The sequence below is a fragment of the Macaca nemestrina genome, chromosome 2, assembly GCF_043159975.1.
Source record: "Macaca nemestrina isolate mMacNem1 chromosome 2, mMacNem.hap1, whole genome shotgun sequence".
NCBI lineage: Eukaryota > Metazoa > Chordata > Mammalia > Primates > Cercopithecidae > Macaca > Macaca nemestrina.
The window spans coordinates 11,093,901-11,121,787 of record NC_092126.1 but is presented as its reverse complement, the minus strand read 5'-3'; the positions used below and the strand labels follow the sequence as shown (position 1 = coordinate 11,121,787).

At 44.1% G+C, this 27,887-nt stretch overlaps 1 protein-coding gene across 8 annotated transcripts in view; it reads left to right on the top strand.

Moving 5' to 3' along the window:
• LOC105470895 (ST6 beta-galactoside alpha-2,6-sialyltransferase 1) overlaps positions 1-27,685 on the top strand; it is a 144,630-nt gene extending 116,945 nt beyond the window's left edge. For all 8 annotated transcript variants that reach the window (XM_011723178.2, XM_011723179.2, XM_011723182.3 and 5 more), the window contains 4 exons: positions 4,066-4,163; positions 21,922-22,020; positions 23,235-23,409; positions 24,633-27,685. In XM_011723178.2, the coding sequence (XP_011721480.2) occupies positions 4,066-4,163; positions 21,922-22,020; positions 23,235-23,409; positions 24,633-24,874 (614 nt within the window). In that variant the 3' untranslated portion in view covers positions 24,875-27,685. The remainder of the gene's footprint in view (positions 1-4,065; positions 4,164-21,921; positions 22,021-23,234; positions 23,410-24,632) is intronic.
• Positions 27,686-27,887: the final 202 nt, after the last annotated feature.

The following is a 27,887-nucleotide window of genomic DNA, read 5'->3' as shown; positions in this document are numbered from 1 at the left end:
CCTAGACAAGCAGAGAAGGATATTCTGAGTTAAGGCAAAGGCTGCATGGGGAAAAGTGCCCCGTGTGTTTGGGCATCACAAATAATCCTGTTTGGATGGCATGTGGGACCTTGTGGGTGAAGATGGGTGAGGAACGAGGCCAGAAAGGTAGCTAAGCATTAGCTCTTGGAGAATGTTGACAGTCACAATAAGGACTTTAGGTTTCCTTCTTCAAGCCATGGAGAGCCCTAGAAGGTTTTTGAACAAGGGAGATTTCTCACTTATACTCTATGAGTCCCTGTTTTGTACTGTATAATATCTCCATTATCAGGCACTATTGCCACATCCAGGTCAGAAGTGCTAGGCCTGCCCGGGCTGTGGTAGCCGTGATGGAGAGAAAGGACCTCACTTGAGAGGCTTCATGAAGTAAGAGGCAGAACTTACTATCTAGCTGGAAATGATCTTGAGTGAGAGGCAGGAGCCAGGATGTCTCGCCTGGGAGCAGGCTGTATCTTACCAGGGGGAGCAGGCTTCCAGAGGAACGCACATTCCGCTTTGGATGTTCTGACACTGAAGTGTGTGTGGATTGCGCTGGGTAAATATCTATGCTGTCGAGTATTTAATTCTAGAGAAGGGTCAGATGTCGAGACAGATTTAGAAGTCATTTGTGTCAAGGTGAGATAATGGTTATAATCCAGGGAAGACGACCAATTAGAAAACCTAGGAAAAGGTTTACATTTAAAGGACAAATAAAAGAACAGGGATAAGCAGGAAAAGTCAGAAGGGTCAGAGACCGGCTAGAGGAGAACTAGGTGTGTACCATACAATGGAAGGCAAAGGGGGATATAGTTTGAGGGATGTTGGCTGTTGGTATCAAAGTCTGCAGAGGTGGGATATATTCTTGGGCAGAATAAGGACTGAGAAGACACCTGTGAACTGAGTAGTTTGGAGAACATGATCAGTTATATCAGGGGTCAGCAAACCCTGGTCTTGAACTCCTGACCTCAGGTGATCCACCCGCCTCGGCCTCCCAAAGTGCTGGGATTACAGGTGTGAGCCACCGCGCCCGGCCTGATTGGCTTTTTTCTTAGAATCACGTCCAAACTTCATACCTGGGCCCCCATGTCCCCGTACGATCTGGTTCCTGCTAACCTCTGTAACTGCATCTTTGATTTTTTTTACCCCTAACTCCTTGTCTACAGTCAAGTTCCTCCCCTCGCTGTGGTCCTGACACTTGCTGCATCCTCTGGCTAGTGGACTTCTCTGAACCCTTCCCAAGTCTGGCCATCCTTTGGGTCTCAGCTCCAAGGCATTCTCTGAGTCATCACTCTATGAAGGAAATTCCCTCAGTGTCTCTGGCACACAACTCAGCTTGTTGGTGTCACAGTGTTTGTCACAATCTGCAATTATCTTATATGTAGGTTGTTGTGTGTCTTTATTGTCTATCTCCGTGCAGTAGAATGTCATATCTCTGATGGCATGGACCTTGTCTTTGTTGCTTACAGCCGTCGTCTCCCGTGTCTAAAACTGTGCCTGGCATAGAGTAGGTGCTCAATCAGTATTTGTTGCGTGAGCAAAACAATTCTCCTTTCTTATGGTCAACATCAAGCATCCGCTCTAACCTAAGCCTTCTGTGTGGGATGTTCTCCAGTTGCACCTCCAAATCCCACTCTCACCCTTTTCCATCTGGCTCTGTCCCTGAGAAATTGAAATTTTTTTTTTTTGAGAATAGTCTCATTCTGTCGTCCAGGCTGGAGTGCAGTGGCACAATCTCGGCTCACTGCAAGCTCCACCTCCTGGGTTCAAGCGATTCTCCTGCCTTAGCCTCCTGAGAATCTGGGATTACAGGCGCACACCACCACGCCCAGCTAATTTTTGTATTTTTAGTAGAGACGGGGTTTCACCATGTTGGTCAGGCTGGTCTTGAACTCTTGACTTCAGGTGATCCACCTGCCTCGGCCTCCCAAAGTGCTGGGATTACAGGCGTGAGCTACTGCACCCAGCACAGAAATTAAAATTTTGAACTGTGTTAACTGGCATTATTCACTCTCTGGGTTTTCTTTGGGACTGGCCAGGAGAAGCACTGGCATTAAGCTGAGAAGAAGACTAAGGTCAGGGCACCTATTTGGCCATGTTTCGCTTTGCAGAGTACACTCAAGCTGAGTCTTTTTCTTGACTGAAGGTGTCAGATCCTGCCAGGAGGTCCTCCCTCTTGGTCCTGCTCTCTCCCTTTTCCCTTCAGGTCTGTGAGATCCAAGGGAAGGAGCAGAGCCAGGTTGGGATATTGACTCCCCCAGACCCCTTCTTGCTGGTTGGAGGTTGGCAATAGCTGTGTTCCTCTCCTAAAGGCAACAGCTCCTGATAGGTGTCCCTCCGCAGCTCAGGGTCTGTGCTCATCAGGCCACAGTAGACCAGGGGTAGTAATGACTCCATGCAGTCATCAACCCTGGGGCTTTAGCCTATTCCATGTTGATTTCTTTAAACTCTACCCCAACTTGGTAAGTAGTCCTTTTATGAATCTCTCAGTTACTCTTTTAGAACTTCTCATCTCTTTTCTACTGGGATTCTTACCAATAATTTATGGAAAGTTGACTAAAGTTTCTGATGGATCTGTGTTTCTCATGCAATTGCTACTAATTTCTTTCGAAGCAGTGACTGATTATGACAAAATGGGTTATAATTCTGAGTTGTGTAAAGATATACCTCCTGCCCTATGTGCACTTCAGTGTACCTGCCCTGTAAGATGATAACAGTTGGGACTGTGCCCTTCTCAGGTAATTTTCAAACCATTTCGATGAAATTTTGCCCTAGGATTGAGGATAGGGTTGTGTTTTCATGACTGAGGTTTCTGTGTTCCTAGGGTTTAGTACATACATTGGAACTGAGAGAGAGAGGCTTTCATCCTTAATTCTGTGGATATCCTCTTTCTAAATCATCTTGTATTCAGTCAAATGCCCTCACTTCCCCAGATCCTGTGTGGATGGATGACCCAAAACAAACCTGAATAGAACAACAGAGGATGCAGCTGACCTCCAGCTGCAGTGCAGATTTCACTGGTGGGCCCCAAACTTGCTTGACCAAGTAAGATTGGAAGAAGCTCTCATAGGATCACAGGGTTGGGATGGCTCCTTAAAGTCTTCCCTCCTCCACCAGATTGGTCAACGTTGGGTAGAAAAACTTTTCCAAGTCTTCCAAACACTGCTTAAACAGTTGCAAAGACAAGGAGCTAGCCCAGGAAGCTTAGGTTTTTCAAGATGGTCTGTTTGATTTTGACTGGATTTAGTACATTGTTTCTGACAATGGCAAAGAAAGAGAGAGAGAGAGGAAAGAAAGAAAGAAAAAAGAAAGAAAGAATGAATGAAAGAAGGAAAGAAAGAAAGAAAGGAAGAAAAAAGAAAGGAAGAGGAGAGAAAAAGAAAGGAAGAAAGGAAGGGAAGAAAAGAAGAAAGGAAGAAAGGGAGAAAAGGGAGGAAGGAAAGAAGGAAGGAAGTTAGTTAGTTGAGACCTGTGACCTCCTCTTCCATTGCTGCCACACCAGGTCTGTGACTCTTCCCTGGGCCTCAGGTTCCCAAATGGAACACCTGGGGGCTGTCTTGGATGCCATAGTTAAATCCCGTCCATTTGCTGAGCACTGCATGCTTTTCAGAGTGCAATGGGGTCCTTTGCACTTGTGGGATACACTGAACCTATGGTAGTGTTTTCATTTTTCTAACAGATGTAGAAATATAATCTACTGGTGATACCAAGAGAATATTTGGTTTGTTGCTTTGATAACTGGAGTAGCTATTCCACTGTAAGTAGCACACTGGCTTTGTTCACTTTTCTGCTGTGCCCAGGCACAAGTGACTGTCTTTGAATGGACTTCAGGAATGCCACAGTATGGACCCCTTCAGCCCTTACAGTGGCTGGCAGACAGGTGGTCATCTCTGCCTAGGAGCTTTACCTGAGCACCACACAAATACTGCCATTTCGCCCTGTGGATTAGGATGCGGAAGCATTATTCCCTTGCCCCCTCCCCTTACCTTTCTCTTTTTCTGCATATTGCCAGTGCTCATCACCTCTTTTCTGTTTCTTTGTGGTTTACAGATGATCATGACGCAGTCCTAAGGTTTAATGGGGCACCCACAGCCAACTTCCAGCAAGATGTGGGCACAAAAACTACCATTCGCCTGATGAACTCTCAGGTAAAATTTCTTCTGTGCAGCTGTGGAGGAAGGGAAGGACCACACTGTGGTCTGTAATGTGGAATGTATCTACTGGGAGCACATCCAGGCTGCCAGTGAAGTCTCGTGATCTTCCTGAGTTCCTGATTCCTCACTGGAGAAGAAGACAGTGATTGCATGACCCAACCTGGTGATGTGTTTATTTAAAGAAAAACCCTTTGGTATCAGGTCGGCTAATGGAGGTGTCGGGTGCCCAGGAAAGTAGAGTTGAGCTGTCCTTGAGGCTGCAGGTCGTATCTGGAGGCTTGCATGAGGGACAGCGGAGCCCAGAACATCTAGGGGAGAGTGGGGAGTGTTGTGAAAAGTGAATGAAACAATACACATGAGAGCACTTTATGAACTGTAAACTGCTCTGCCACTACTATAAGACAGTGTCACCATGTAATTACGTGTAATATGGCATAGAATTCATGTACTATATCATAAATTCCCCTGGATAATTAGGTTCCGGGAGTATTTTCAGGTAGTATGTGCTGATTTCTCAATACTACGGGAAACTTGAGAAATACTCTTGCCACAGGGTTCTGTTAATAGATTTTATTAGTGGGAAAAACTGTATTACACATATATCAAAATATCAAAAATTGCACAATAGGGCCGCAACCTGCCCATCTCACAACCACCACCATTTGCCTTTTTCTGAATAAACATATGTGCTCTGGGTGTTTTTACGTCAATATTTAGTCTACACACTTCCCTAGGAGTCCTGGGCATGGGGTGGATCCTGGAACGGATCAGAAATGCCTTTTCAGCAGTGTCCAGTGGTGTGTTTCTTTCCTTCTCTACCAGGGCTCCACTTCCCTGTATCTGTCTCTTCACTTCCTTACTTTCAGGAACTCACCAGATAGGCAGAAGCTGCTTCCTGCACAGCCCACTTTCCTTCTGAAGCCCACAACCTTAAGAATTTTTTTTTAAGTATACTTTTAAGTTCTAGGGTACATATGCACAACATGCAGATTTGTTACATAGGTATACATGTGCCATATTGGTGTGCTGCACCCATTAACTTGTCATTTGCATTAGGTATTTCTCCTAATGCTATCCCTCCCCCTGCCCCCTACCCCACAACAGGCCCTGGGGTTTGATGTTCCCTGCCCTGTGTCCAAGTGTTCTCATTGTTCAGTTCCCAACTGTGAGTGAGAACATGCAGTGTTTGGTTTTCTGTCCTTGTGATAGTTTGCTCAGAATGATGGTTTCCAGCCTCATCCATGTCTCTGCAAAGGACATGAACTCATCCTTTTTTATAGCTGCATAGTATTCCATGGTGTATATGTGCCACATTTTCTTAATCTAGTCTATCATTGATGGACATTTGGGTTGGTTCCAAGTCTCTGCTATTGTGAATAGTGCCGCAATAAACATACGTGTGCGTGTGTCTTTCTAGTAGCATGATTTATAATCCTTTGGGTATATACCCAGTAATGGGATGACTGGGTCAAATGGTATTTCTAGTTCTAGATCCTTGAGGAATCGCCACACTGTCTTCCACAATGGTTGAACTAGTTTACACTCCCATCCACAGTGTAAAAGCGTTCCTATTTCTCCACATCCTCTCCAGCACCTGTTGTTTCCTGACTTTTTAATGATCGCCATTCTAACTGGTGTGAGATGGTATCTCATTGTGATTTTGATTTGCATTTCTCTGATGACCAGTGATGATGAGCATTTTTTCATGTGTCTGTTGGCTGCATGAATGTCTTCTTTTGAGAAGTTTCTGTTCATATCTTTTGCCCACTTTTTGATGGGGTGGGTTGTTTGTTTGTTTGTTTTGTAAATTTGTTTATGTTCTTTGTGGATTCTGGATATCAGCCCTTTGTCAGATGAGTAGATTACAAAAATTTTCTCCCATTCTGTAGGTTGCCTGTTCACTCTGATGGTCATTTCTTTTGCTGTGCAGAACCTCTTTAGTTTAATTAGATCCCATTTGTCTATTTTGGCTTTTGTTGCCATTGCTTTTTGTGTTTTAGTAGTGAAGTCCTTGCCCATGCCTATGTCCTGAATGGTATTGCTTAGGTTTTCTTCTAGGGTTTTTATGGTTTTAGGTCTAACATTTAAGTCTTTAATCCATCTTGAATTAATTTTTGTATAAAGTGTAAGGAAGGGATCCAGTTTCAGCTTTCTACATATGGCTAGTCAGTTTTCCCAGGACCATTTATTAAATAGGAAATCCTTTCCCCATTTCTTGTTTTTGTCAGGCTTGTTAAAGATCAGATGGTTGTAGATGTGTGGTGTTACTTCTGAGGCCTCTGTTCTGTTCCAGTGATATATATATCAGTTTTGGTACCAGTACCATGCTGTTTTGGTTACTGTAGCCTTGTAGTGTAGTTTGAAGTCAAGTAGCATGATGCCTCCAGCTTTGTTCTTTTGGCTTAGGATTGTCTTGGCAATGTAGGCTCTTTTTTGGTTCCATATGAACTTTAAAGTAGTTTTTTTCCAATTCTGTGAAGAATGTCACTGGTAGCTTGATGGGGATGGCATTGAATCTATAAATTACCTTGGGCAGTATGGCCATTTTCACAATATTGATTCTTCTTAACCATGAGCATGGAATGTTCTTCCATTTGTTTGTGTCCTCTTTTATTTTGTTGAGCAGTGGTTTGTAGTTCTCATTGAAGAGGACCTTCATATCCCTTGTAAGTTGGATTCCTAAGTATTTTATTCTCTTTGTAGCACTTGTGAATGGGAGTTCACTCATGATTTGGCTCTCTGTTTGTCTGTTATTGGTGTATAGGAATGCTTGTGATGTTTGCAATTGATTTTGTATCCTGAGACTTTGCTGGAGTTGCTTATCAGCTTAAGGAGATTTTGGGCTGAGATGATGGGGTTTTCTAAATATATAATCATGTCATCTGCAAACAGGGACAGTTTGACTTCCTCTTTTCCTAATTGAATACCCTTTATTTCTTTCTCTTGCCTGATTGCTCTGGCCAGAACTTCCAACACTATGTTGCATAGGAGTGGTAAGAGAGGGCATCCTTGTCTTGTGCCAGTTTTCAAAGGGAATGCTTCAATTTTTGCCCATTCAGTATGATATTGGCTTTGGGTTTGTCATAAATGGCTCTTATTATTTTGAGATACATTCCATCAATACCTAGTTCATTGAGAGTTTTTAGCATGAAGGGCTGTTGTATTTTGTTGAAGGCCTTTTCTGCATCTATTGAGATAATCATGTAGTTTTTGTCATTGTTCTGTTTATGTGATGGATTATGTCTATTGCTTTGCGTATATTGAACCAGCCTTGCATCCCAGGGATGAAGCTGACTTAATTGTGGTAGAAAACCTAAGCAATACCATTTGATGCACCGTTGGATTCAGTTTGCCAGTATTTTATTGAGGGTTTTCGCATTGATGTTCATCAGGGATATTGGTCTAAAATTCTCTTCTTTTGTTGTGTCTCTGACAGGCTTTGGTATCAGGATGATACTGGCCTCATAAAATGAATTAGGGAGGATTCTCTCTTTTTGTATTGATTGGAATAGTTTCAGAAGGATTGGTACCAGCTCCTCTTTGTACCTCTGCTAGAATTCGGCTGTGAATCTGTCTGATCCTGGACTTTTTTTGGTTGGCAGGCTATTAATTATTGCCTCAATTTCAGAGCCTGTTATTGGTCTACTCAGAGATTCAGCTTCTTCCTGGTTTAGTCTTGGGAGGGTGTATGTGTCCAGGAATTTATCCATTTCTTCTAGATTTTCTAGTTTATTTTCGTAGATGTGTTTATAGTATTCTCTGATGGTAGTTTGTATTTCTGTGGGATCGGTGGTGATATCCCCATTTATCATTTTTTATTGCATCTATTTGATTCTTCTCTCTTTTCTTCTTTATTAGTTTTGCTAGTGGTTTATCAATTTTGTTGATCTTTAAACAAAAAACCCAGCTCCTAGATTCATTGAATTTTTGAAGAGTTTTTTGTGTCCCTGTCTCCTTCAGTTCTGCTCTGATCTTAGTTATTTCTTGTCTTCTGCTAGCTTTTGAATTTGTTTGCTCTTGCTTCTCTAGTTTTCTTAATTGTGATGTTAGGGTGTTGATTTTAGATCTTTCTGCTTTCTCTTGTGGGCATTTAGTGCTATAAATTTCCCTCTACACATGGCTTTAAATGTGGCCCAGAGATTCTGGTACATTGTGTCTTTGTTCTCATTGCTTTCAAAGAATATCTTTATTTCTGCCTTTGTTTTATTTACCTGGTAGTCATTCAGGAGCAGGTTGTTTAGTTTCCATGTAGTTGTGCAGTTTCGAGTGAGTTTCTTAATCCTGAGTTCTAATTTGATTGCATTGTGGTCTGAGAGACAATTTGTTATGATTTCTGTTCTTTTACATTTGCTGAGGAGTACTTTACTTCCAACTATGTAGTCAATTTTAGAATAAGTGTGATGTGGTGCTGAGAAGAATGTATATTCTGTTGATTTGGGGTGAAGAGTTCTGTAGATGTCTATTAGGTCTACTTGGTGCAGAGCTGAGTTCAATTCCTGGATATCCTTGTTAACCTTCTGTCTCGTTGATCTGTGTAATATTGACAGTGGGGTGTTGAAGTCTCCCATTATTGTGTGGGAGTCGAAGTCTCTTTGTAGGTTTCTAAGGACTTGCTTTATGAATCTGGGTGCTCCTGTATTGGGTGCATATATATTTAGGATAGTTAGCTCTTCTTGTTGAATTGATCCCTTTACCATTATGTAATGGCCTTCTTTGTCTCTTTTGATCTTTGATGGTTTAAAGTCTGTTTTATCAGAGATTAGGATTGCAACCCTGCTTTTTTTTGTTTTCCATTTGCTTGGTAGATCTTCCTCCATACCTTTATTTTGAGCCTATGTGTGTCTCTGCACATGAGATGGGTCTCCTGAATACAGCACACTGATAGGTCTTGACTCTTTATCCAATTTGCCAGTCTGTGTCTTTTAATTGGGATATTTAGCCCATTTACATTTAAGGTTAATATTGTTATGTTTGCATTTAATACTGTCATTATGATGTTAACTGGTTATTTTGCCCGTTAGTCAATGCAGATTATTCCTAGCATTGACGGTTTTTACAATGTGGCATGTTTTTGCAGTGGCTGGTACCGGTTGTTCCTTTCCATGTTTAGTGCTTCCTTCAGGAGGTCTTATAAGGCGGGCCTGGTGGTGGCAAAATCAATCTCTCAGCATTTGCTTGTCAGTAAAGGATTTTATTTTTCCTTCACACATGAAGGTTAGTTTGACTGGATATGAAATTCTGGGTTGAAAATTCTTTTCTTTAAGAATGTTGAATCTTGGCCCCCACTCTCTTCTGGCTTGTAGTTTCTGCCAAGATATCCACTGTTAATCTGATGGGCTTCCCTTTGTGGGTAACCCTACCTTTCTCTCTGGCTGCCCTTAATATTTTTTTCCTTCATTTCAGCCTTGGTGAATCTGACAATTATATGTCTTGGGGTTGCTCTTCTTGAGGAGTATCTTTGTGGTATTCTCTGTATTTACTGAATTTGAATGTCAGCCTGCCTTGCTAGGTTAGGGAAGTTCTCCTGGATAATATCCTGAAGAGTGTTTTCCAACTTGGTTCCATTCTGCCCATCACTTTCAGGTACACCAGTGAAATGTAGATTTGGTCTTTTCACATAGTCCCATATTTCTTGGAGGCTTTGTTTGTTTCTTTTTACTCTTTTTTTCTCTAAACTTCTCTTTCCATTTTATTTCATTGATCTGATCTTCAATCACTGATACCCTTTCTTCCACTTGATCGCATTGGCTATGGAAGCTTGTGCATGCATTGCATAGTTCTTATGCCATGGTTTTCAGTTCCATCAGGTCGTTTAAGGTCTTCTCTACACTGTTTATTCTAGTTAGCCAGTTGTCTAATCTTTTTTCAAGGTATTTAGCTTCCTTGCAATGGGTTTGAACATCCTCGTTTAACTCGGAGAAGTTTGTTATTACCGACCTTCTGAAGCCTACTTCTGTCAGCTTGTCAAAGTCATTCTCCGTCCAGCTTTGTTCTGTTGCTGGCGAGGAGCTGCGAACCTTTGGAGGAGAAGAGGCACTCTGGTTTTTAGAATTTTCAGCTTTTCTGCTCTGGTTTCTCCCCATCTTTGTGGTTTTATCTACCTTTAGTCTTTGATGTTGGTAACCTACAGATGGGGTTTTGGTGTGGATGTCCTTTCTGTTGATGTTGATGCTATTCCTTTCTGTTTGTTAGTTTTCCTTCTAACAGTCAGGTCCCTTAGCTGCAGGTCTGTTGGAGTTTGCTGGAGGTCCACTCCAGACCTCTTTGCCTGGGTATCACCAGCAGAGGCTGTAGAACAGCAAATATTGCTGCCTGATTCTTCCTCTGGAAGCTTCATCCCAGAGGGGCAACTGCCTGTATGAGTTGTCAGTTGGCCCCTACTGGGAGGTGCCTCCCAGTTAGGCTACACAGGGGTCAGGGAACCACTTGAAAAGGCAGTCTGTCCTGGGAGACAGGACTGTGCTGGGAGAACCACTGCTCTCCTCAGAGTGGTCAGCCAGGGATTTTTTTTTTTTTTTTTTTTTGAGACAGAGTCTTGCTTTGTCGCCCAGGCTGCAGTGCAGTGGCTGGATCTCAGCTCACTGCAAGCTCTGCCTCCCCAGTTTCACACCATTCTCCTGCCTCAGCCTCCTGAGTAGCTGGGACTACAGGCACCCGCCACCTCGCCCGGCTAGTTTTTTGTATTTTTTAGTAGAGACGGGGTTTCACCGGGTTAGCCAGGATGGTCTCGATCTCCTGACCTCGTGATCCGCCTGTCTCGGCCTCCCAAAGTGCTGGGATTTCAGCCAGGGATTTTTAAGTCTGCAGAAGTTTCTGCTGCTTTTTATTCAACTACACCCTGCCCCCAGAGGTGGAGTCTGCAGAGGCAATAGGCCTGGCTGAGTTCTGCCCAGTTTGAGCTTCTCTGGCTGCTTTGTTTACCTCTTCAAGCCTCAGCAATGGCGGATGCCCCTCCCCCTGCTAGGCTACTGCCTCGCAGGTCCATCTTAGACTGCTGCGCCAGCAGTGAGCAAGGTTCCATGGCCATGGGACTTGCCAAGCCAGACACAGGATATAATCTCCTGTGTGCCATTTTTTAAGACAGTTGGAAAAGCGCAGTATTTGGGCTGGAGTGTCCCATTTTTTTCAGGTTCCATCTGTCACGGCTTCCCTTGGCTAGAAAAAGGAAATCCCCTGACCCCTTGCACTTCCTGGGTGAGGCGATGCCCCACCCTGCTTTGGCTCACCCTCCACGGGTTGCACCCACTGTCCAACCAGTCCCAGTGATATGAACCAGGTACCTCAGTTGGAAAAGCAGAAATCACCTGTCTTCTTTGTCGATCACGCTGGGAGCTGCAGACTGGAGCTGTTTCTGTTTGGCCATCATAAGAATATTTTTATAATGGGATAGAAATTGAGGAACTTAACTTCTTTGTAAGTGGTCACCATCTTGTTTTTTTGTTCTTCCTCTAATACCTTTTTTTTTTTTTTTTTTTTAAGAGAATCACTTTCTATCACCGTCACATCTTCCAGTCGCTTCTAGGTGCTTCCAATGCCTGTTTGTTGTTCAAATATATATTTTGGCTTTTGGTATTACTTTTATTACTATTATTGTTATTATTATTATTTTTTTTTGAGATGGAGTTTCGCTCTGTCACCCAAGCTGGAGTGCAGTGGTGTGATCTTGGTTTACTGTAACCTCCGTTTCCTCGGTTCAAGTAATCCTCTTGCCTCAGCCTCCTGAGTAGCTGGGATTACAGGCATGCGCCACCATACCCGGCTAATTTTTTAATCTTTAGTCGAGATGCAGTTTCACCATGTTGGTCCAACTGGTCTTGAACTCCTGACCTCAGGTAACCACCCACCTTGGCCTCCCGAAGTACTAGTATTACAGGCATGAGCCATCGTGCCTGGCCTACTTTTATTAGTACTAGAAGAGATAGGATTGAAAGGAATGGATTGGCTAGCAATAAACTCTCTGGGGCAAATGACAGCTGAACTAGACTTTGAAAGATGGGAAAGACTTGGGAAAATAGCAATAGACAGGCACTCCAGAAAGTGGAATTGGCAAGACAGAGGAGAACAGGAAATGAGGGAGACGTTACACCACTCCAAGAGTAGCATAATGGTCACTCCCCTATTAGTGATCAGGCTGGAGTGCAGTGGCATGATCATAGGAAATGAGGGAGACATTCAGATACCCCTGGCTAAGTTGGAGGTGGAGGTGTGGAAGAATTGGCTGGCATTGCCCTGTAGAGAGAGATGAGGCTGGACCTTCATGGCTGCTTGTGCTCTGGCAAGTCTGGAAATTCAGACAGAGGGTTAGGACCAGCTTTGCCCCTTTCCATTCTCATGCTTAGTCAGAAACCCTGGAGCTGGAGAGCACTTTAGGGAGCACTAAAACCTCATCTCTACTTCTATATAAGATGCTACCTAAATATCCAGGAGAGATGTTCATTTACTCTTAATTAATTCATTCATTCAACAAATATGTTCAGTATTGAGTAGAGTGTGGCAGTCAGTACATAAACTCTATAGTTAGCCTGCTTGGGGTTGAAATCCAGCTCTGTCTCTTACTAGCTGAAGGATCATCAAGTTACTTCTCTCTAAAAAAGGGAGAACAATTCCCTTACAGGGTTGTTGTGAGGTACAAATAAGAAAAATCTGTGCAAAGCACTTAGAACAATACCTGGCACATGTATCAATAAACGTTAACTGCACTTACTATTGATATTTGCAGACACTGGTAGTGGAGGATACAATTGTGAGCAAAACAGACTCAGCCTCTGTTCTTATGATGCAATCAAATAGTTTTACAAATAAATAAAGTTGCAAAAGAGAACTAGAGAAGAGAGTGGTCAAGGTACTAGGAGAGCCCTGAAAGGGGAGATACGAGCTATTCAAAGTGATCAGAATCCCCAGGTGGATGGTACTTGACTGTGTAGAAGGAATGTGTGGATGTTGAAAAGGGTGGGATAACAGCTTTTCAGGAAGAGGCAACAGCATGGGTACAGTTTTGTGTGGCAGGAAATGGGGGACTAGAAGGACTCAGGAAGAGGTGAGTATATGTGGGGCTATGTGGTGAGAGACAAAGCTAAAAGCAAGAAGGAGTCAAGCCATGGTGCTGCACTGAGGCATCTTCTTTTTTCAGCTGAGGGTGGGGGGGCTGGCCTGTCGCCCAGGCTGGAGTGCAGTGGCGCGATCTCGGCTCACTGCAACCTCCACCTCCTGGGTTCAAGCGATTCTCCTGCCTCAGCCTCCTCAGTAGCTGGGATTACAGGTGCCCACAACCATGCCGGACTAATTTTTTTATTTTTAGTAGAGACAAGGTTTCACCATGTTGGCCAGGCTGGTCTCAAACTCCTGACCTCAGGTGATCCATCCGCGTCAGCCTCCCAGAGTGCTGGGATTACAGGTGTGAGTTACCACACCCGGCAGGGTGAGGCACCTTCTTTATGGTGTGATTGGATTTGCATTTTGTAACCATCACTTGCTTCCATCTGATCAGAGGGGCTGCAGTAGGTGAAGATACATAGTTAGGAAGGTCTTGCAGTGGTCTGGCTTAGATATGCTGATAGCTTGCACAAGAGTAGGGGTGAAGGTGAATGTGAGAAAAGAATGTATTTAAGGGCTACTTGGGATTTGCAGTCAACAGGTTTTAATGTCGTGTTTGATGTGAGAAGTAAAGGGAGAGGGGCCAAAGGTGCAGCTCGGTTTCTTTCTTGTGTAACTTGGCAGCTAGAAGTCACTGAAATTAGAAGTCAGCCCCTTATCCATGGTTTCACTCTCTGCAGTTTCATTTATTTGTGGTCAGCTGCAGTCTTAAAATATTAAATGAAAAATTCAAGCAATAAGCAATTCAGAAGTTTTAAATGACACATTGTTCTGAGTATGAAATCTTACACGTCTTACTTTGTCCCTTCTTCATCACAGGAAGAAGGATGAGTACAGTACAATAAAATACTGAATAAATAAACCAATTCAATAGAGTAGCAGGATCCAAAATTAACACACAAAAATATTCATTTTTTCTATTATATGCAATAACAATGAATGATCTAAAAAGGAAATTTAAAAACAATTCCATTTACAATAGAATGGCATAAAAAAGCATAAAATATTTAACCAAGGAGGTGAAAGACTTGTACAATGAAAACTACAAAATATTTCTGAAAGAAATTAAAGAAGACACAAAAACCTGGAAGACATCCCATGTTCACAGATTGAAAAAAGTATTGTTAAGATGTCAATGATACCGAATATGATCTGCAGATTTAAGGCAATCACTATGAAAATCCAAAAGATATTTCTTTTTTTGCAGAAACAGAAAAAGCCATTCTAAAATTTATATGAAACCTCAAGGGACCCCAATTAACCAAACAATCCTGAAAAATAAGAATAAAGCTGGAGTTCTCTCACTTCTTGATTTCAAAAAATACATATGTTACAATAATCGAAGCAGTGAGGTACAAAGACAAACATATAAACCATTGGAATAGAATAGAAAGTCCAGAAATAAACTCTTGTATATACACGTAAATGATTTTTGACGAGTGTGTCAGGATCGTTCAATGAGGAAAAGACAGTCTCTTTAAGAAACGCTACTAGGAAAACTGGCTATCCACATGCAAAAGAATAAAGTTGGACCCTTACCTAACACTAAAAATAAAAATTAACTCAAAATAGATCTGTGACCTAAAACCTAAATGTAGACCAAAAACTATAAAACTCTTAGATGACAACATAGGGCAAAAACTTGATGACATCAGATTTGGCAATGATTTCGTCATTATGACACCAAAGGCATACATACGTAACAAAGGAAAAAATATACAAGTTGGACTTTATGAAAATTAAAAATAATTATAAGTCAAAAGGTCCTCTCAACAGAGTAAAAAGACAGCACACATAATAGGAGAAAATATTTGCAAGTCGTCTATCTGATGAGAGATTAATGTACAGAATATATAGAACACTCATCAAACAACGATAAAAAAGAAATCAAAGTACCCAATTTAAAAATGGGCAAACGACTTGAATGGACATTTCTCCAAGATATGCAAATGGTTAGTAAGCACATGAAAAGAGACTCAACTCTTTTTTGTTAGGGAAATGCAACCCAAGAATACCACACAGTACCACCTCACACCCATGAGGATGGCTTCTATGATCAGAAATTGGAATCTGTGAGCACTGTTGATGGGAATGGAAAATGATTAGCCACTGTGGAAAACAGTATGGCAGTGCCTCAAAAACTTCAACGTGGAATTACCATGTACTCTAATAATTCTATTTATTGGCATATACTTACAGAAATTGAAAGAAGGGTCTTGAAGTGATATTCGTACCCCCATATTCATACTACTGTTGTTCACAATAGCTGAAATGCAGAAGCAGCCCAAGTGTCTATTGATGGCGAATGGATACGCAAAAGCTGGTTTATACACATAATAAAATATTATTCTTAAAAAGGAAGGAAATACTGATACTGGCTACAACATGGATGAACCTTGAAGACATTATGCCAAGTGAAATAAGCCAGTCACACACACACACACACACACACACACACACACACACACACACACACACACACACAAAATACTACATGAATGGTGGTTGCCAGGGAATGTGAGGTGGGAGGGGGAATGGGGAGTTACTGTTTAATGAGTATAGAGTTTCAGTTTTGCAAGATTGAAAAAGTTTTCGAGATGGTTTGTGGTGATAGTTGCACAACAATATAAATGTACTTAATATCACTGAACTGTACACTTAAAAATGGTTCAGATAGTCATGTGTATTTTAATACAATGTTTTAAATTGGAAAAAATGTCAGTAAGGGAGACAGTCACAGAAGGACAAACACTGTATGATTCCACTTTATATGAAACACCTGGAGTAGAGACAGAAAGTAGAATGATGTTTGCCAAGGGCTAGGAGGAGAAAGGAATGCGGAATTGTTGTTTAATGAATACTATGATTCATTTTGGGAAACTGAAAAAGTTCTGGAGATGGTGGTGATAGTTACAACAATATGAATGTACTAAGCTGAATATTTAAAATTGCTAAAATGGTCAATTTTATGTTATGTATATTTTATAAGCTGTTTTTAAATCAACAGGGAGAAGCCAGTTGATAGAGGGAGAAAGTGAATATACTAAAAAGAGGAGAAAATGATTAGTTACCCAGAACATGGTGGTGGTGGAGCCAAAGCGTAGTGGAGGATGACCCCCGGCAGGAGGGAGTCAGAGGGAAGAAGGTGGGAGTGGTGTAGCTGCAGTCGGTATTACAAGGATGAGAGGGCGTCTATTTTCTCTGCAAAGTGGGATGCAAGGCCAAGTCAGAAGGAGGCTGAGCGGGGAAGAGGTTTTAGTAGAGAAGGTTTGAGCAAAGAGATTGATAATTGTCATTGGGGTGAGTGGGACAGTTAGTAAACCTGATGGAGTGGGATTTCCAGGTTATGCTGGGCTACTTTGAGTTTGAAGAGAATGAATTTAGAGAGAAACCAATCTCTGTTTGATGCATGGATGGCAGGATCTGGAGGTGAGCAGGCAGCAGCAAAGAAGAGAGGGGAGAGTGGAGGAGCCCTCCCTGAGCGTTCTCTTGGACGGTGGAGGCCGCCTACTCTCTGAACACCTCTTCATGATGTTTCAGTCTTCCTCACTGTGAAGAACGAAACCCCAGTCCTGCAAAGATTCTGAAACTGTATTTAAGGCCAAAGTAAGGTTGCCTGGGAATTAAGAGTACTGGAGTCAGACAGACTGTGATCAGATCCCTCCCCCAGCACTTCCTATGTGAGTGACTTGAGCAAGTTGCTTTACTTTACCTTTCTGAGCCTCAGTTCCCTTACTCGTAAGATAGAAATATGAATAGTTACTATCCAGGGTTTTTTTTTTTTAGGATCAAAGGAGTTACTATGTGTGGAGCATGTCACCTGGAGGCTGGTCTGCAGCAAGTGCTTTGTAAATAGTAGCGATGGGCACGACTGAAACTTCAAGGTCTGCCTCTGCCTGTTTGCGAATGACTCCACCTTCCCAAATCCCAACAGGGAAGGTGAGTCAATTTGAGACCACTTGAGAGGCATCTAGCAGAAGGGAGGCAAGACTTCTGTTGAAGGATAATTTTTAGGGAAAAAAGGGTAAGATGATGACTCTCATACAGATATAAAAATGAATTCATCATGAAGATTCTATTTTACTTGTATGATTGAACCAGGTAGATATTACAACTGGTTCAGAGGAAAAGTCAAAGCAACACAAATTTGGAGTAAAGGAGTGAAACTAGTTTTTGTGTGAGCTAAGGCAGGGGGAGGGGAGGAGTCAGTTGAAGCTCTCCTGGGCAGGATGCCCAGTAGGCGCATGGATTAGTTGCCTGCGGTTCACAAAGGGTTGTGAAATAGCTCCCGTGGAATCAGAATCTGATAGGGAGGAAGAAAATGGCTTTCTACCGAAGCAGATTTGTTTTTCCCCTTATACTTATATAGCTCTCTGTGCACCATTGTGCCAGGGCTGAGAGGAAGGTAGCCCACTTCCTGGGATACACTATCCACCCTCAAGGGAGCCTTTCCTGCTTCTTCTTAGGCAAATCAGTTCTCTTTTCTCACCTCCTGTAAGCAACACTAAGTATCTGGCTGTTCCTTTCGTACTCACGTCCTGGCCGCTCCATGACGGCACTTGTTGTGGTACTGAACTGTGATGGACACTTTCTATCATTGCCCTTTCTTACCTTCATATCCTAAAAAGCCGGTGGTCTGTCTTCTCTGTCTTTTGTCCTGGTCAGTTATCCTAACTATTTCGTGTCCGTTTCTGTGGATTAGCAAACGGGGTCCCCACCCCCACTGCACAAGGAGAACATCTGGCACCCAGAAGTCACTGAGAGAATAGCTGTTGCTTTGGTAAAATTCTGCCTCTGAGTGGCTTGTTCTCTTCCCAGACGGGGAGGTCCTCCTGACAGCAGCTCTCTTCTCTTTTTTTTTTTTTTGACAGTTTTGTTCTTGCGCTCAGGCTCGAGTGCAGTGGCACAATCTCAGCTCTCTGCTCTGCCTCCTGGGTTCAAGTGATTCTCCTGCCTTGGTCTCCCAAGTAACTGGGATTCGAGGCACACACCCCCATGCGCAGCTAATTTTTGTATTTTTAGTAGAGACAGAGTTTCGCCATATTGGCCAGTCTGGTCTCGAACTCGTGACCTCAGGTGATCCACCTGCCTCAGCCTCCCAAAGTGCTGGGATTACAGACGTGAGCCACCTACACCCGGCTTCAGCAGCTCCCTTCTAAAGCCATCTGGACCCACATTTGTTCAGCTCCCATCCCTTTGGCCGTGATGAAGGCATGCAAAACAAAAAAGGCACTTTTCTTATTGAGAAGGTGGCTTTTTATAGAGAATGGTGTCATACTGTTAGGTTTCAGGCCAGCAGACCTAGTCAGGCATGTGATGCTTCTGTGCCAGGTGTGGCTATGAGAGTCAACAGGAAAAATGATATATGTAAATGGGTGGGTCTTTAAATAAATGCAGTTTTGACTGTAAGTGTAAGAAGGTTTCTATGAGACTCAACTCAGTACCTCCTGTACCCAGTGCGCCCGACAGAGAAGACAATGTGACAAGAAGACCCAATGGCTTCCTTGGAAGCTTTTGTGCTAGCTGGAGAGAGACCTACTTCCTATATGCCTAGCGACAGTCCATGCTGACTGGGCTGCAACCAGGACATTTCCAGATTACTCAGCGGGGCTTATCTTGAAATAATAGTTGATGCCATTTGTTAGATATATTATATATACCATCTAAGGGTCTTACAAACCTTATCTCATTTGATCTTCGTAGCAAACCCTGTGAGGTATGACCCAACCACCAGTTTCCCTCAGAACTCAGACTCCCAGAGTTTGAGTGAGTTGCTCAGAGGAGCCCAGAAAGTCAGTGACAGAGGTGGGATTTGGATCTAGGTGTTTGCCACCAGCACTTTTTTAAATCACCAAACCTTTCTGGAAGCTCCAACTTTTCTCCCCAAGATACTGAAAGACAGGTATCTGGATGGGTTGGCGGGGCAGGTGGAAGGCGGCTGGGATTTCCATCAACAACAGGTCTAAAACCAGCGACGGTGAGCTGAGCGATTCTGATGGAACCCCTGCCATACAGTCTATTAATATAATAATTGGAACTAAAATTTAAACATGATGGCAATTATGAGTTCTAGGACCTCTTGATTTGGGCCAGCACTCTCAAACGCTATTTCTCCGAATCAGAGAAAGGAGGCCTTCAGGCTGTGCCTTCACATGGCTTTTCCTCTGTGCGTGGTGGAAAGAGAGAGCTCTGCGGGTCTCTACTTGTTGTAAGGACACTGGCCCCATGGAATTAGGGCCCCACCCCATGACACATTTAATCCTAATTACCTCCCTCACAGTCCTATTTCCAAACAGGGTACTAGTAACATTGGGGATTAGGGCTTCAACATGTGAATTCTGGGGGCACACAATTCAGTCCATAACAGAGGGAAAACAGATCTGAGAAGAAAAAAGTCCAAAATATGCACAGTGGTAATATCTGAAGATGTGTGTGTGTGTTTGTTTCTATTCTTGGGTTTTCTAACTGTCCCCAGTGAGCGTTTGTTATTTTCTAACTGAGAGGGTGACTTTAAACAGTGTCTTCAGCGGCAGCACTCCATGCCCTGGTGTAGCCTTTTCCTGGCAGATGTTCCCCAGGGCTCTGCTGTTCTGCCAATGACTTATTCTCAGCATGAACTTCCCCCTGCCCCCTAAGAGGATCTCCAAACCCAGGTCACACTCCCCCTGCAGGTAATTACAGGCATTTGAGAACAGCTTTATTCTTCCAGGAATAGCTGGTCCCCTCAGCAGGGCCTTACAAAGGGGTTATGTCTAAATAAGGCACCTGAGGCCAGGAGATGTGAAATGGTCCATCTAATACCATGGAGTGAGTTAGACACAGAGCAGGACTGGAACCCATGCTTCCAATTCCCCATCCAGTTTTAAGGCAATCTCTTTTCTTTTCTTCCCTTTTTTTTTTTTTTTTTTTTGGAGACAGAGTCTGACTCTGTCACCCAGGCTGCAGTGCACCTTAGACAACTATCCTTGTCCACCTTTCCTGCTACCCTGTGACCTCCTGGAGGACAGGGACTGTGTCTTTCCTTTGGCTCCTTAGCACCCAGTATAGCTGCACAACCTCCCGCCAAGGTGGACCCACCACCAGTATTTCTTGTCCCAAAGATATATTGAGGAAATGAGAGTATATTCTTCAGGCTTCCGGGAACTTCCTTACGTCTGTAGGACGGTATGGGGATGGGGATAGCTCAGTGACGGTAGAGGCTTGCGACAGATTGCTATTCTGTGGGTTGCACACGGGCCATCTCCCTTGCCATAGTTTTTTCCAGATACTGCAGTGACATTAATTAGGTCTCAGCCTTGGTGATGTAGACCAAGATGGAGAGGGATTATTGTCGTGATTCTTGCTTTCATTTCAGTTAATTCTTGATTTGATTTCTGCCATTTATTCCTCTCAATTTTTACCTGGGCAACATCATCTCCCACCTGCTTTTCAAGGTGAATGTTGACAGCTGATTTCATATATTAGTTCTGGCTTTCTTAAGAGGGACACGGATCCCTTCATTCTTAAGCCTTTGGGGCTAATTTTCTTTCTCATTCACTCATGGTCTCCATTTGATCCACAACACAGCTCCCGTTTGAGAGAGCAGAGCAAACGTGTTATTCCCATTTCACAGATAAGAAAATAAGGGCCTAGTACTATTACTCTGTTTGCTCAAGGTCATAGGAAAGTTAGTGGCACAGCCAAGAGTTGTTCCTGGATCTTTTTGTATCCGAGACCAGTATCTTTTGCCATACTTTTCTTTATTTTGATAAGTAATTAACATTTACATGTATAATTTCCCCCCAGAATTTGGATTCTTTCTTAGGATAGATTCCCAAACATGGAATTATTGAGTCAAAGAGTATAAATATGCTTTTTTTAAAAAACAAAAAACAACAAAAAAACCACTCTTAGTACATTTTGCAGAATTATTCAATCTAGGTTGTCACACTCATGTTTACGCCAGGCAGGTGTGACTACCCATATGCAGGCCAGCCCAGGAGCCAGTGTGGTGGGGAAGGGCCATAGCCAGCCATTGCTGGATCCCTCAGCCAGCAGAGGCACACATGAGCTTCTCACCGGCCTGGTGAGAGTCTCCTGTTGGGAGGTGCGCATTTTTGCACGCACTCTGGCCTCTCCACACAAACTGAATATTTCATCTGGTGCTCAGCCACAAGCACAGCCATCTGCTCCAGTGCTGCAGAAACTATTGGCTGTGTTGGACTTTGTGAGAGATCCTGTGTCAGTCTCCACCACGATGTATATGTAGTGTGCTGGACTTTCTTAGGTGACTGAAAGGATTCCAGAGATAATTTTGATTATATGAGTCCCTGACTTCAGACTCTACTCTTGTGGCTCCCACACAAGGTGTGACTCCAGGAGGCTGGGATGCCATGCTGTTTTCACTGTACCCTTGTCCCCGTAATCTCAAAGCCTGAGTGGATGGAACCCTTTCTATTCTATGGCTAGTGGCTTGTGATAAATGTCCTTTCAGGTCAACGCCGTGCAGGCTGGCATCTTTACCTTTCTTTCACTGAAGTTAAGTGCCACACCAGAACTTAGAAGCCTCACAGGCGACTCTGGGGTCTCAGGCTGTACCTTGTGCTGTGTCAGCTATTACTTCATGTCAAACAGTTGCATATGAATGTTCAAGTGACAGCTCATCTCTTTCCTCCTGCAGTTGGTTACCACAGAGAAGCGCTTCCTCAAAGACAGTTTGTACAATGAAGGAATCCTAATCGTATGGGACCCATCTGTATACCATTCGGATATCCCAAAGGTAAGTGGGTGTCCATGGGAAATAGGGGTTGAGCTTCCTGTCTGTCTACAGATTTTCCTGATTTCCTAGGTTTTTAAAGTCATGGCTGACATTGGCTATCCCTAAAGGCTGGGTATTTGAGTTTTAGGATACCCCATTTCATCTGGACTAGCAGATTCAGAAGTATTCCTGTCCTATGCCAGCTACTCTCCTTGCCCTGCCAGGCACTGCCAGGTATTGTCTCCCAGTTATAGTATTTACTGGGATAGTGGCTGGAGCTCCCAACATCTGGGGTAGGTTGTTCATTAATGCAGTTACTCCTAATGAGCATCAGCAGAACTCGAGAGTAGTTGCCATTACTCCTGTAAATAATATTAGCATGCTTATTTCACACTTCCAGTATCCAGAATTCTTCCCGTTTCACTCTCATAACAATTTAAGGAGATCGATGGAAGTGTGGTTGTTCCCATTTTACAGACGGGGAATTGGAGTGTGGAGAATGAAAGTCCCCGTCCCAGGGCTTGATTTACTAAGCAGAAGGCGCAGATCTGCAACAGCAGCTCTTTCCAGGGAAGCTCTTTCCTCCACCTGAGTGGAGGCCTGCTGGATTCTAACCTCTCTGGAGTAGTTCTCTCACTGTTCATGCATGTCAGTTGACCTCTCTCTGATACAGGCTGCTGTGGCCTCAGGACCATGACTCCTGAGAAGGGCAGAGAGCACTCATCTTGGGACACTTAAGTTGGCTCTACCAATGCCTGACAGGCTCTGGCGACCCCTGGCACCCTCACTGTCTGACTTTCAACAGTTTTGCACTGATCTCACTTAGAACTCAAATATGTCTAGGTCGGGACAAGGACTCTGAACCCATAGATGTGGCAACTTATGCTCTAGTTTTCTCCCCTTTAAAAATGAGAGATGGGGCCAGATGGTAGCTGGGGCTCTTTTCAGCTCTGATAGTGTTCCTAGACTCTGATCCTGAAGCCTGAGGCTGATCCTGGGTCGCCAAGGTCAACTCTCCCCAAAAGCACAGGCTGCAGGCCAGGCCCCACCCTGCTATCCAGTGAAACCTGTGACCGGAAGAGAAGCCTGTAGTCCGCTGTAAGAAAAGGGCTGTGCCTCAGGAGCAACCTTGTTGGTCCTTTCCCCTCCCCATGGCCACTGATGAGGATGACTCCTGGGGGGAGCAGCTCACTGGCCCATTTCTCCCTTGAAAGGACCACTTCTTTCTTTTTCAGTGGTACCAGAATCCGGATTATAATTTCTTTAATAACTACAAGAGTTATCGTAAGCTGCACCCCGATCAGCCCTTTTACATCCTCAAGCCCCAGATGCCTTGGGAGCTGTGGGACATTCTTCAAGAAATCTCCCCAGAAGAGATTCAGCCAAACCCCCCATCCTCTGGGATGCTTGGTGAGTTCATGTCGGGGAAAAGACCTTGCGTGTTTGTTTCTAGAAGAGATGAGCTTTTTGTCTGAGGTCTCATTCATTCATTCGTTCATTCGTTTGTCCACTAAACAATTGCTAGAATTTTGCTCTGCTTGTACACCGTGCCAAGTTCTATCTAAAATACAGAGGTGAATAAGATAGAATTCTTTTTCCTGAGGGTATCTATTGGGGAGGTCAATCAGATGTCTGAGGCAATATTCAATTTGTGCCAGAAGGGAGAGACAACCTGGGGTCATAGGAGAGAGGACACCTTGTAGCTGGACAGTCACATATAGCCTCATGGAGGAAGTAGTGTTTGGTAGGCTTTGGAGAGGGGAGAATATGGCAGAGGAAGATGGAGGGAAGGGAAGCCACGAACAGGGAGGGAGGCGGGAAAATGAGGAGCGGGGCTGTACCTCAGATGAGGGGAGCAAGGCACTTTTCTCAGGTGTACAATTTAAGGGGGTACCCCTTAAAAACTCAGTCATCAAGATAAATAATATTGTAAGACAGTATCTTCAGAAAACACAATGTAAAAATTCTGATGAATGAAACAGCAAATATTTAAATAAAGATAGGATCAGTGGCCGTGCTGTGCAGAGTTTATTGGAACAATGCTGGTCACGGGCCCTCTCCTTGGATTTTCTCCACACCTCATCATACAGGCTGTGGAGTGCTCCTGTTCCAGCTGTCCCTTTGCCCAGCTAAGGGAAGAAAAGTCTTCCCTCCCCGACACTGTTTCATGTAAGTGCTGTAAGGAAAAATCTGCTCCCAAACTGCACCATCCAAGAGGTTCTGCGGGATGTCACAGTGCTAGAAAGTGCTAGCTACACATGATGGCACTGTCTCCTCAATCAGCTCAGTAATCTTGTCCTGTTTCTTCAAATAAATTACTCCATGGATATATTCATTGGCTGATTGATGGAGTCATTTAATCTACTAGCATTTGGGGAGCATCTGTTATTCACCAGGCCCTGGCCTAGGTGCTGGGGATTCAAAGGTGTATCACGCTCATACAGCCCTGCATCCTAAGGAACACTGCTGGGCTTGGCTTGCTGAAACTTGGATTGGGAATCACAGTCATAAATAGAAACTCCAGAGGGAAAGCTCTCCAAATTTGGGGTCAGAAGCTGCTGGACCCACTGGGCAGAGCTCTGGGGTGCTGGGGTGGGTTGTCAGGCATGACTCACCTCTGCTCCCCTCTCCAGGTATCATCATCATGATGACCCTGTGTGACCAGGTGGATATTTATGAGTTCCTCCCATCCAAGCGCAAGACCGACGTGTGCTACTACTACCAGAAGTTCTTCGATAGTGCCTGCACGATGGGCGCCTACCACCCACTGCTCTATGAGAAGAATTTGGTGAAGCATCTCAACCAGGGCACAGATGAGGACATCTACCTGCTTGGAAAAGCCACACTGCCTGGCTTCCGGACCATTCACTGCTAAGCACAGGCTCTTCACTCTTCTCCATCAGGCATTAAATGGATGGTCTCTTGGCCACCCCAGCCTGGGAAGAACATTTTCCTGAGCAATTCCAGCCTGTTCCTTTTCCTCTAGGGGCCTCTGTCAGCAAGAGCACTGGGGCTTCAGGAGCCTGTGGTCAAGAAATCAGGTCCAGCCTTCTCTGTAGCCAGGCAGTTTATGAGCCCAGAGCTTCCCGCCACACACATGCACACATGTCTAGCATTCTTTCCAGACAGCAACCTCCCCACCTTCCACCGTGGTAGATGCAAGATCTGCCTCCCCCATCAGGGCTGCCAAAGCTGGGCTTTGTTTTTCCCAACAGAATGATGCCATTCTCACAAACCAAAGCTCTATATTGCTTGAAGTCTGCATCTAAATATTGATTTCATGTTTTAAAGAAATTCTCCCAAATTACAATTGTGCCCAATGGAGGGTGGCTCTGGGGGGCAAGTACGTGGTACAGGGGATTGGAAACATGCTCCACGCATCCAGAAAAAAAGTTGCTTCTGAGGTCCATGCCCCTGGAACATGTTCCTATCACTCTGGCTGGTTAGGCTGGTCCTTAGACTGGGTGCTTGTGAGCAAAGGGGCCTTGGTTAGCCCACTTTCCCTCTCCATGTGGAGACGGAAGGTAGAGAAGGGTACAGTGTCTGTCCTCGAGTTGCTACAGTTCAGTGAGAGAGGCAGACATGTGAACAGGCAGATAGGATTCAGTGTGCTCAGTGCACTGGGGATCTGTAGAGAGATGGGCTTGCTCTCTGTGCACCCAGGAGGGCCACGCACTTAAACTGTGTGTGTGGATCAGAGAAGGCTTTAGAGCACAGCAGGCACTCAGATGAGTCTTAGAGGAAGAGAAGAAACATGGCAAGCAGATTACATCTGAGCCATTTGAGTTGCATTTTTCTTTCTTCCCATATTTACTTTCTAAGATCTACCTGAACTTAGAGACCCAAGATATTTTTTTAGGAAACCTCCTACCCATGTGTGAGGTAGCAAGTGCAGCCTCATGACACATACGAGGCATTGCAGATCCCCGAAACCTGATTTCTCTAGGCTCTGCCTGGCCTGACCCTGTCCTGTCAGCTGGGTTTGCATACCACAGTCCCATTCTTCCTTTTCAATACCTACCCCCAAATCTCCTCCTAACCACCATCTGTTTTTTTGGGTTTTTTTTTTTTTTTTCCTTTTCAAGTCATCTTCTCCTCCCAAATTACTTTTAAGCCTTTTTTGCTTTAAAAGCATCCTGACTCCAATTTCTTTGAGCGCACGGGCATTTTGCTGAAGGTCTCTCAAGGAGTAGTGGTGTGGCTCTCTGGATTTACGTCACTCTCAGAGGTCAGAACCTTGGAGAGCAGAACTGATTCTCACCAGGTGTGAGAGGTGTGCTAGCAGATTGCAATGCCCTGCGCCTCTTCCTTGCAAGTGAGCAACATCAGGCTCTCTGAGCAGAGGCTGGCCCACTGTGGTTCGCAAACACGCTCTCCAGATGGTTTTACCAAGTCCCCTCTCCCTGATAGGGAATCCTGCTGGACCAGCGCAGCCCTGGTGTGGAGAGGTTAAAAGACTTGCACAAGATCAGCAAGTCATGCTGTAGAGCCAGGGTTCCTAGACTCAGGGCTCTGCACTCTCAAGGCTGGCCCCATGTGCTCAAGGGGATCTAACGTTTGGGCTCTAAACCAACGATCTCGGAGCTGGGATCCTCATTTACTGCCAAACCCTCAGCTTATGTAGCTAGAAAGGGCCCTGGAGTGAGAAGGCCTGGATTTTCAAACTGATGCTCCCCTATGACTAGCTGTGCCACTGTGGGCAAATGCTGTTCGTTGAGCCTGTTTCCACAGCTGTAAAGTGGCGATGATGACCCTGTCTCACAGTGCTGTTGTGAGGATTACAGGAAAGCCCCTGTCCTGGCTCTGTACCTGGCACATAGTAGGTGCTCAGTTCATGCTGGTTTCCTTCCTGCCTTCAGTAGGGACCTGCTCTGTGCTCACACCTCGGCTGCATGCACCCTGCTGTGACGGAGGCTAGTGGGGAAGAGGTCCTGTTCTCAGGGAATTAACTGTCTTATTGGGAGACAACAATTGTCCTCCTTGGAATACCCAAGAAACCTTGCAAAACGGTGGACAACACAGAACACGCCCTCCTCCTCGCTGCCTGCAGCTCCAGTCTGATCCTGCCTGGGAATGAGCAGAGCACGCGGGCTGCTTCACTGCTGTATAGGACAAGCCCTTTACCCCAATCTGGGCCCATGAACTCCTGGCTTGGTTTATGTTCTGATTTGACACACTCATTTGAATCTTCGAATCATGACCACTGAGCGCAGAAGAGGTGGCATTCTGACAGCAGGACATACATGTTGGTGTGGAGACTGGGACGACACTGGGTAGAATCTAGTTTTTAATTATTATTAATATAAAGGATCAAATTAATTTAAATGTGATTCTGAAGTCTACAGAACTTTTAGTTCTGTGCTGTCTATATGTGGACACTTGGGTAAAATGCAAATTATGATATGGATGTTATCGTTGGTCTGGTGAGATGTTTCATATTCATGATAGTTAATTTAGAAATTATGACTTAATGCTGCCTCTGTCTATGGGGTTCTGTCTTCTTTGATAGCCATCTATTCATCTGGATCACGGGGCCCTCTAATCCTTCCACCAATCAAATAAGCTATTGCTATTGGTTTGGAGTTGAGACATCAGTCTCAGAAACTTCTGAAAAATGCCTAAGCTAATTCTGAATTACCCAAGGATTATGTCAAATTTTAAAATAAATGTGTGTGTGTTTTTTTAAGCTGCTTCTCTCTTCTTATTTGCTAAAGGAACAACTGCTGATTGCCAACTTTTATCTCCAAAGAGGACACAGTCCTTACCCACTAGCTCCTTACCCACTAGCTCCTCTAGCCTTAGACTTACTCTTCAGTACTCCAGGAAAAAAAAAAATGTGTATTTATTGGAAAGATCACCTCTTTGAAATATTGACTGGTTTACTGATT